Genomic DNA, 10,918 nt, shown 5'->3' with positions numbered 1-10,918 from the left:
ACCCTTTAACGGATGTGCTAAAACATTGGAAGCGCTATTTTATTATGTCTATGTGCTAGTTAATAAGATGTATGCGCTATTGAATCGTGTTTATGTACTAATATGATTTGTGAATGCATTGATCTGTCGAATGAAGGCACTATTATAGTTGTTATATGCACTAATTTATCGGATAAAGGCGTCACTCTGTTTGTCAAAAGTGCTACTTTGTTGGACAAAGGTGCTAATCTACTTATTAAATGTGCTATACTATTTATAAAAGCGCTATTTTGCTTGGTTTATTGTTTAGAGTCGATTTTGGAGTTTTGAGTCAGTTTTATGAGTTTGATTTTGTACCAGAGGCTGTGTTTTCTGATTCCCTGTGATTTCCAATGTTGTATACTATTCAGATTTGGTTATATGATGTGTTTTAGCTCCAACAAGTAGAGTTGTGCCTTGTTGTTGAGGATTATGTTGGTATTGCTCCAACAAGTTGATATGCCTTGATGTAGAGGATTAATTTGTTTGGCTTCAACGAATTCGTTGTTGAGGATTGATTTATGTTGTTGAGCAAGAGGTGTAATGCCTTTCTCTTGTTATGTGTATATTTGGTTATTGAGTCTCTTGTTTTATTTGTGTTGGCATTTTGACTATTGTTCTTATTGTATATGAGTATGTGGATATTTATGATGTTGTTGTGAGCCTCCTTGTTGATGATGTGTTTACTCTAAGGTCTTGAAACATGGTTAGAGGGAGTGGGCTTTCGTGTGATGACCGGGGTCATGAGAGATAGGTTGCTAAGAGGTTCCTAGTAAGGATGCTTAGGGTCTAGACCACCAGGTCACATTGAAAGTTTTTCTTGTTTAAATAAGTGATAACTTTAATAATTAATTAGATGGGCTGGGTAATTAGTATTTATCTAAACAAGATAATAATTGGTTTGAGCCTCAATGCTTAATCCTAGGGAGGATGTTTTAGGATAAGCTTGGGAAGGCCATTGTGATGGAAAACCGAACTCCCTTCATCTCTCATAGGTTGAGATGGTTCCACATGTCTATCAAGGTTTTGTATTATCCCTTCTTTGTGAGGATAGCATGTAATGACATGTTTATCAAGGTGTGACATTATTCCCTTCTTCGTGAGGATAGTATGTGATAACACTCCTTCCCTACATGTGTCCTTGTTCCTTATGCCTTGGTTGTTGATATGCCTCTAGGAGTTTCTATATTTTACGATTAAGCCTTGTGATGTGATTTGACTTGTTGATTATGTGGTACTTCTTGTTGTGGTGTTTGAGTAGTTGAGTTCCTTTGGTTTTTAGGTGTCAACCTAGGTCTAGAGTGTGTGTGGGGACCTTGTGTCATCTCCTAGCACGGGGGTGGTTTCTTATGGTTTCACATGGTCGGGTGTTTTGATACCTTCTTCCATTGGGATGTCTTTGTTGGATGCTCTTTTGCGTGGATGTGGAATCTTATCTCTTCAGCTTATGGATGGATACTGTAGCGGATGGATGTATCATGATTCATATGGCATATGTATTTGTAGAATTCATGAAATAAATGTATTTGTAGTTGAAAGCTATGCTCCTTGATGTAAAATGGGTAATGTATATGTAATGATAGTTGATGTAAAAGGGTATGGTTATGATTCTTGTAAGAGAACATATCGTTGTATATTGGATAAAGTTCATTAATGGGAAATAATGGAATGGATTTATGGATGTGTATTTATTATTATGTGAATGTTAAATGTGATAAAGGAATGGTATAGATATGTTATGATAATAATAAGAAATTGGGATTAGGAACATTTGGATTGGTGCCCCTTTAATGAATCTTAATGGGTTTAATGACAATTGCATTATTAATGAATGTATTCATGATAGATGGATTAATGAATGATCTTACATATGCATGAAAGAACAAAAGTTAGTTGTATAGGATGCATCAAATTATAGTAGTAGTCATGATGTTATGCTTGCAATGATATTGTAAGTAGTGGCGTTAAGATACCCTAGGGAAGTTAAATGAAGACTTGTATTTATTTCCACTTGCGTAATGAGTTCATATGATTATGCCTTAATGATTAGATTCATGTTGGATGTGAGTATTTTTTGTAAATAGATGTTTAATGCATAAATGTTGCTTTAGATGTTTTAAAAAAAAAATTCTCTATTTGTATGTTAGTTATATTTCTCTAGGGTATTTTGTCAGGGATTACATTGTTTTTTCTCCTCTTGAGTACTATGGTATGGATACTATTTATGCTCTAGAGAATGCTAAAAAGGATGGGAGTCTTATTATACCTATTGTTGTCCATTCTGGTGTCGCAAGTTTCAACATGGGTGGTTCAAGCTTTGAGGAGGTGCAGATCCAAATAGATGTTCTTGATTCTCTTTTGGGGGAGTCGTGTGCTTAGCTAAGGTGCATGCTTATTGGGAAATTTTGTGGCAATCATCCCAATATTGATGTTTTTAGGAAAAGGATCCTTCAAGTTTGGAAACTCAAAGGCAAGGTTCAAGATTCTGCTATGTTGAATACTTTTTTCCTTTTTTCCTTTTTCTAATAAGAGGATTTCTCTAGGATCCTTCTTGATGGCCCTTGGTTTATTGGTTTGAATGGCCTTAGTCTTCAAAATTGGTCTCTTGTTTTTAACTTGTGGAAGGAAATTTTGGGTTTCCTATTTGGGTTCATTTGCCTAAGTTGCCATTAGAATTTTGGAATCAAGATTATTGTCAATTCTTTTAGGCAATTAGTGCTACTAATAAGATTACTTTATTTATGAAGCACTTGTTATTTGCAAGATTTTGTGTGCTTGTGGAGAAAAGTTAGGCTCTCTCCATCCAGATCAGCGTATCCTCTAAATTTGGAAAGTGGGTGCAAAATATTGAAATTGAAGACTCTTCAGTTATTTGTCAAGCTTGTAATATGGTGGGTCATGCCCACAATTCATGCTTGAAAAATAAGAAACAACACTTTGTTTGGAAAAAAAATGGATCAAATGTGGGTTTATCAAGAGGAGTCCATTCTCGACTTTCAAGAGGTTCAAAAAATTGAGTGCAAAGGGTACATAACGCTTTGGGACTGTCAAAAGGATGTGACATTGATTTTACGTCTTCTCCTTGTTCAAAGAAGCTTAGATTTGGGGAGAAGGATCCTATAACTAAGATCAAGCAAAGTGCTTTGGATCATTTTTTTAACTAGCTTGATTTCAGGCCGGTTTATTTTCTTTTAAGTTGTTGTGTCTTATGTTGTTTTGTTGTTGTTCTTTTGCTGCTCTTTGATGTTTTGGTGGGCTTAATGCTTAATCTTTATCTTTGTACAAAGGCTCAAGGTCCTTTCAAAATCCTTGATTTTATAATAAAAAACATTCCAACATTTTTAAATTGACTAAGCAAAAATTGTTAGCCACGTGACCCATAAGTCTTTGAACATTATGAATTGAATTTCCTATTTTAAAATTTTGACATAAAGCAATACAAAAAGTAAAGATTCTTAATGTAATGCGATCAAGAATTGTGTACAAACCTTAGTTGTGGCATAAGATCTTAATCTTCACAAGCATTTGTTGCGTATGTAACTAATGCAAAATGATTCAATTTCCCTATTATCAAATAGAATTTCACATTTGTTTTGCTATTTGTTAGGTTTGCCACGTGTGAATAAAGTAGTCAATTGAACCATATTATGAATATAATTCTAATAGTCCAATTTATCATATGGATGTCTAGCACTATGTTTCTCCAAACTTATGATAGAGTCGACCCTTTTGAATTCCTTTTTTTCTTTTTAATCTTGTTGTCACTCTAAAAACTAATCAAATGCCCTATTTAGCTCTCTCCTAACCACCTTCAAATGTTGGTCTCATTGGTATCAATTTATAAAGCTCATCATGCACAATTTGTAATACCATGAATTTGCAATTACAATACAATATAATATGTGATTTTATTTATACAACTATTATATTATGCAAGTTTTTCATGTACAATTGCATATTTGTTAATTAGAGCATAAACACAAGCCTAATTACTTTTACTTCTTCATATATAAATTGTAATTTTAGCTAAATTGAAATCAAATTAATATGTGTGTATTCTGAAATCTATGAGCTATCTCACCAAGCAAAGGGTTGTGAAGCAACATTAGAAATATCTAACCATATATGACACAAAAATTACATCCATTTATAAAAAATCGCATGCCTGACCTAAAATGTGTAATTAATTTCAAATGGTTGACCTTACATAGAAGAAAAGATAATAAAATTAATCCAAACAAAAGAACTATACAAATTGGAAAGGATAGATTGTAAGCCATCCTTTCTCATTTCCTATTGGTCAAGCATCTTTTCATCTACTTTAAGTGTTCTTCATCTTTTATTTTATCTTCATTCTCCACCTCCTCCTCCGCCTTTTCATTACACATATGCAGGTGTCCTGAAAGCAATTTGGTGAAATGTCCATGTTATCATAAAAAAGGTCTTTGACAAATACCCAACAGTGTATATAACAGTGATCTGCATTGCCTCTCTGTATTTAATTTTATGCATGGTCTAGATTGATAAATACTCAAAAACAAAACAAAGACTAAAAGCTTTCTAGAAATTGAAAACAAAAACCTTGTCCGTTCATTATTACTATAGGTCTGACTTGGTGCACATTATCATATTTCAAGCCTATTTTTCCGATTGCTCCATTAGTATCACCAATAATCTTCACAAGAACATTGTCCCTCTTTGAAATGATGAAAACGGTTTGCATCTCTCACAACAATTTCTCTTCCAACAATCTTGGAGATAAATTTTGTTGCAGTATGACAATCAGCACATACTCGAAGGTTCTTAAAAACTCTAATAATTGTTTCAGGCGGCATGTTTAACAAACCAAATGCAATTGCCAACTTTTCACTATGGTAGCAGAGGAATAATTCTTTTTCCTCCTCTTCCACATCATTAGGTAAATGTTTTGAATCTGGAATATACCCTGATGCCTTCATCTCCCAAGCTAATTTCTCCAATTTTGCATAGATCTCTCGTGTCTGTGGATGTGATCTGTCTCCTACACAAAAAACATGTATCATCTTATTGCTTTCAATCCAACTACATCCAGGGATCTTTTTAATTCCTTCATCTTTCATCAAGCTCCTTACCATTTGAACCTCACCCCACCTGCCCATTTCGGCATACATGTTTGAGAGAAGAACATAAGTCGCAGCATTTTTAGAATCCAGATCAAAAAGCAGCATTGCTGTAAATACTCCTAAGCCTATATTCATATGTAATTTACAGGCTCCAAGAAAAGACATCCACACAACCACCACAGGTTTAACTGGCATCTTAATGATAAAGTTTAGGGTGTCCTCAAGATAGCCAGCACGGGCAAGAAGGTCAATCATGCACACATAATGGTCAACTGTAGGTGTAATGCAATAAGTGTTATTCATGTGATTGAAATATGTGCAGCCCTTATCCACTAAACCTGCATGGCTGCATGCATATAGAACACAAGCAAAGCTTACAATATCAGGATATGTTCTACAATGCTTCATTAATTCAAAGATTTTGAGAGCGTCCTTGCAAAATCCATTTTGTGCATATCCAGCAATCATTGCATTCCATGAGATGACATCTCTTTGAGGCATTCTGTCAAAAAGTTCACGTGCCTTGCCTATGCTTCCACATTTTGCATACATGTTTACCAGGGCATTTCCAACAGTATTATCTGACAAAAATCCTCCATCCATTATGCTTTGATGGATGTCAATACCCTTTTCTAAAGCTCCCATTTTGGCACAGGCAGGGAGGATGCTTGCAAATGTTCTGGAATTTGGCTTTACAACTGCCAGTTGCATTTGATTGAATGTTTCTAAAGCCTTTTCAAAAAATCCATTTTGTGCATATCCTGCAATCATTGCATTCCATGAGATGACATCTCTTTGAGGCATTCTGTCAAACAGTTCAGATGCCCTGTCTATGCTTCCACATTTTGCATACATGTCTATTAGTGCAGTTGCAACTACAACATCAGACAAAATTTCTCCATCCTTTATGCTTTGATGGATATCAATACCCTGTTCCAAAGCTCCCATTTTGGCATAGGCAGGGAGGACGCTGGCAAAGGTTGTGGAATTTGGCTTGACACCTGCCAATTGCATTTGCTTGAAAGTTTCTAAAGCCTTTTCAGCAAATCCATTTTGTGCATATCCTGCAATCATTGCAGTCCATGAAACCACATTTTTTTGAGGCATCATGTCAAAAAATTTGCGTGCCTTGTCTATGCTTCCACATTTTGCATACATGTCTACCAGGGCAGTTGCAACTACAACATCTGACGAAATTCCTCTATCCATTATACTTCGATGGATGTCTATACCCTGTTCCAAAGCTCCAATTTTGGCACAGGCAGGGAGGATGCTGATAAAGGTCGTGGAATTTGGTTTTATACCTGCCAATTGCATTTGCCTGAAAATTTCTAAAGCCTTTTCACCAAATCCAGTTTGTGCATATCCTGCAATCATTGCAGTCCATGACATCACATTTTTTTGAGGCATTCTGTCAAATAATTTACGTGCTTTATCTATGCTTCCACATTTTGCATACATGTCTAACAGAGCATTTCCAACTGTAATATCTGACAAAAAACCCCCTTCCATTACACATTGATGGATGTTCATACCATGTTCCAAAGCTCCAATTTTGGCACAGGCAGGGAGGATGCTGGCAATGGTTGTGGAATTCGGCTTTACATCTGCCAATTGCATTTGCTTGAAAGTTTCTAAAGCCTTTTCAACCAACCCATTTTGAGTATATCCTGCAATCATTGCAGTCCATGAAACAACATTTCTTTGAGGCATTCTGTCAAACGATTCACGTGCCTTCTCTATGCTTCCACATTTTCCATACATGTCTACCATAGCATTTCCAACTACAATGTCCGACAAAAACCCCCCTTCCAGTATGCTTTGATGGATATCCACACCCTGTTCCAAAGCTCCCATTTTGGCACAGGCGGGGAGGATGGTGGCAAAGGTTGCGGAATTCGGTTTTACGCCTGCCAATTGCATCTGCTTGAAAGTTTCTAATGCCTCTTCAACAAATCCATTGTGTGCATATCCTGCAATCATTGCAGTCCATGAGACCACATTTCTTTGAGGCATTTCGTCAAACAGTTCACGTGCCTTGTCTAAGCTTCCACATTTTGCATACATGTCTATCAGTGCACTTACAACTACTACATCTGACAGACTTCCTCTATCCTTTATGCTATGATGGATATCTATACCTTGTTCCAAAGCTCCCATTTTGGCACAGGCAGGGAGTATGCTAGCAAATGTTGTGGAGTCTGGCTTTACACCAGCCATTTGCATTTGCTTGAAAGTTTCTAAAGCCTCTTCAACAAATTCATTTTGCGCATATCCTGTAATCATTGCATTCCATGAGACCACATTTCTGTGAGTTATTTTGTCAAACAGTTCACGTGCCTTGTCTATGCTTCCACATTTTGCATACATGTCTACCAGAGCAGTTGCAACTACAACATTTGACAAAATTCCTCTGTCCTTTATGCTTTGATGGATGTCCATACCCTCTTCTAGCGCTTGCATTTTGGCACAGGCTGGAATTACACTGGCAAATGTGAACTGATCGGGTTGGAGACCTGTTTCTTGCATATGGTGAAACAATGTGACTGCCTCGTGAGGATACCCATGTCTTCTGTACGCTGCAATAATCGTATTCCATGAGAGACTGTCTCGCTCTTTCATTTGGTTAAACACTTTTCGAGCATCAACCAAACTTCCGCACTTAACATACATGTAAATAAGCCTATTATGAAATCTTGGGTGAGTAGCAAATACATATCTCCTGTGAGTGATGAAAGAGTGGACTTTTTTCCCTTGTGAAAGGGTATTTTTGAGAATACAGGTCTCCAATAATTGAAGATATGCAGAGGATTCTTCTGGGGGGTTTTGTCTGGTAAGCAGAATGTGCAGCGCCTCCTTCAACTGACCCTCTCTACATAAAGCTGAGAGATTGAGATGAGTAGTGGATTGCAATGACATAATTAGAGCATGGAAAATGTGCCCTGTTATTCAGTCTCTGTATACCACAATGGCATTGCCACAATGGTATTGCCTGGGAGCATTTTCGCTTGATAGCAGACAAGTTACAAAAAGTTTATATCTGCTGTACTCACCATTTGGAATGTGACAAAGTTCTAACTTCAACTCCCAAATTTTTATGTTGGTTGAACATTTGCAGGCGGCAGCAACCAGGAGTTTCACTCCTTCGGCTTCTGGTACAATCCCCAATCGAGCCATTTCTCTTCTGGTTTAACTTTACATATTCATTATTTCAAAGTCTATTAAGTAGGTATCATTAATGATATGACTTTAGGCAATTTAATAATATTGAAAAGAGGAAAATACAATCCTTAAGTGTTAATCAAGATTAATCAACACTAAGATGTATGTTCATTAGGACAATTAACCTTGATTATTGAGTAAATAGATCTAAAATGGGTCAAAGATCAAATCATTAACATTTAGATAATTTGTTACAAATCTAGAATGTAAATAGGAAGATATATTGGTTAGCTTTAAGCTCTGAACGTGTGTTGAGTGATGAAGAATTTAGAATTTGTTCACCACGAGATTAAGAAAGGATATTGACAATCAAATTTATGTTTCATAACCAAAATGTTCTTTTATGCTCAACTAAGTGATGAAGAATTTAGAATTTGTTCACCACAAGATTAAGAAAGGATATTGACAATCAAATTTATGTTTCATAATCAAAATGTTCTTTTATGCTCAACTTACTCTACTATTGCAGACTCAACTTTTGTTGATTTCTAAATTTTGACCTATAGTTAATAAAAAAGTGGACTATCTAATTTCTCATAAAAGAAGTATCAATATAGTCTATGAATTGCAATTGATGGAATTCCATTTTCTAGATTTTGTTAAGCCATCTCATTTTAACAAATGATTAAGATAGTAGTCAATTCACCTAGAAATTTGGTTTGTTACATCTTTTTAAGCATCAAATACAAATGTTTCTTTGCTTCTCTAAATTATCTAGAATGAATGAGAGGTCTCCTAATCAAGAATATGGCAATAAATCATGCAAACATTTACATAGTTAGCTTTACGTGAAGGAACAAAGGGTGTTAGTCTACCAAAAATTTGATTTTTAAAATTTAAAATTTAAAATTTAGGCACATCAAGCTCTCACTCGTGGGAATGACCCCATGACTATGGAATTGAATATAAATCAAATAAAAATATAGTAGATCATGAAAGATATATATTATACGAAGATTACAATATGGGTCGACAAGGATAATCAAATAGAGGCCAAACATAAGGAGGGATGTGCATATAAGGGTGTTGTATGTTAATGAATGTAAGGTCATGTATGGATAAGTATCAACTAAGACTAGGTAAATGAGCTTGACTTTACACAAAAGTGCACCATTAGTTACCATTTGCATGTATCAAGACATTACCCTAAAATAGGCTCACAACTAAATGAGAAAAGGCATCCAAATGCATTTTTCACCATTACATATTAGCCCCAATTTGAGGTGCATGTGTGAATCCTATTTGAATCAAACATCTCTAAGTATATAGTAGTCATAAATGTGCATTTTTAGTAAATTGAATAATTAAACATAAAAGGATATATGAATCCATATAAAGTAATATCACATTGGATGTAAATCATAGGGGTATGTATTCTATGTGCATTCTCCCATTAATCCTAAAAAAGGAGAGACAAAGATTCCATGAGTAACTTCTGACTTGCAAGAAAAATAATGTATATAAAATGAGAATGTTAGTGAACATGTATATGTAGGTCCTCCTTCAATTGATTTTTCCCAAAGTTTATAATGAATGGAAGGGAGATTGTATGAGATAATAATAATGTGAGCATGTAATCATTTAATATTAGAGTGGTGATAAAATACATCATGAGATTATCATAAACACGTAACAAAGTGATAGATCATGATAAGCATGTGTAAGCACATAAAGTAATGACTAAAAATATTGTCCGGTGATCGAAGATATTGTGACTAGAGATAATATTAAAGAATGGTTATTTTTCCTCTAATATGGAAAAGATAAGGGTGATGCAAAATATTTTTTTATTAAGCTTAAATCCTCAAAGCTACTTTGAAGTAATACTTAAAAACCATTCTTAATATCATATTATTTATCATAATACTCCACAGATTAAAAAGGAAGTTATTACAACTGAAATACTAATTATTCTTAACAAAAAATCAACAAATGCGATCTTAGAGTCTTGTTAGATATCTTAGAAATATCAAGCAAATAATGGAAACATGTAAGGAAACAATAATTTTCATTATATTGGTCTCTTAAAACTAAAAATATAACACTACTCTAGACTTGAAAAGATCCCATTAATGGACATTGTAGAAAATATTTATAAAATATATAAATATTGACACACACAATTCAACAACAATCTCGTTCATGATCACCTGAAAGATGAACAATTATAATAACTCTTGCTGATTCAAAGCATTGATCCACATGACATTAAATATTTTTCTAGTCTCTTTACAAAAGAGTTCACCCTTGTTTATAATAACAATATTTATTCCAATACCATGTTGATTGTGATAGAGTTCATTTGAAAAAAAATAATTTTATGAATATTCCTTCCATTTATCCAAAATCTTAGGGTTACTATTTTTATCATTTTCATTAGCATTTATTTCTAAGATTTTAGTTATGATAAGAACTTTAAATTTATCAAATTTTCTCATTAAAGAGTATCATATTTCTTCTATGTACATAGCATTATCATTCAGGATGTTTGATATATCGTATCTTGACAAAAATATCTTTAATTTGTAAAGATCATAAGAGTCCATTTCCCCCTTACTTATATAAGCCTTACCTCT

At 34.5% G+C, this 10,918-nt stretch overlaps 1 protein-coding gene across 2 annotated transcripts; it reads right to left on the bottom strand.

Annotated features, from left to right (window-relative positions):
• Window positions 1-4,185: 4,185 nt before the first annotated feature.
• LOC131051304 (pentatricopeptide repeat-containing protein At3g24000, mitochondrial-like) lies at window positions 4,186-8,331 on the bottom strand. Of its 2 annotated transcripts, XR_009107103.2 has the most exons (2): window positions 4,600-8,331; window positions 4,186-4,417 (listed from the first exon to the last, which is right to left on the bottom strand). XR_009107103.2 is itself a non-coding variant. In XM_057985758.2 (1 exon), the coding sequence occupies exon 1, from the start codon at window positions 8,037-8,039 to the stop codon at window positions 4,683-4,685; it is 3,357 nt and encodes a 1,118-aa protein (XP_057841741.2). In that variant the 5' UTR covers window positions 8,040-8,331; the 3' UTR covers window positions 4,586-4,682. The 2 variants fall into 2 exon arrangements, 1 of the variants encoding a protein (XP_057841741.2); XM_057985758.2 differs by lacking the exon at window positions 4,186-4,417 and having other exon boundaries at window positions 4,586-8,331.
• Window positions 8,332-10,918: the final 2,587 nt, after the last annotated feature.

Source organism: Cryptomeria japonica, chromosome 9 (assembly GCF_030272615.1).
Source record: "Cryptomeria japonica chromosome 9, Sugi_1.0, whole genome shotgun sequence".
NCBI lineage: Eukaryota > Viridiplantae > Streptophyta > Pinopsida > Cupressales > Cupressaceae > Cryptomeria > Cryptomeria japonica.
The sequence above is the reverse complement of the archived record's forward strand: the minus strand, read 5'-3'. Positions and strand labels throughout refer to the sequence as shown.

Bases quoted from the DNA above. Each gene is read 5' to 3' on its own strand.
- LOC131051304 (XM_057985758.2), bottom strand. From the start codon at position 8,039: ATGTCATTGCAATCCACTACTCATCTCAATCTCTCAGCTTTATGTAGA.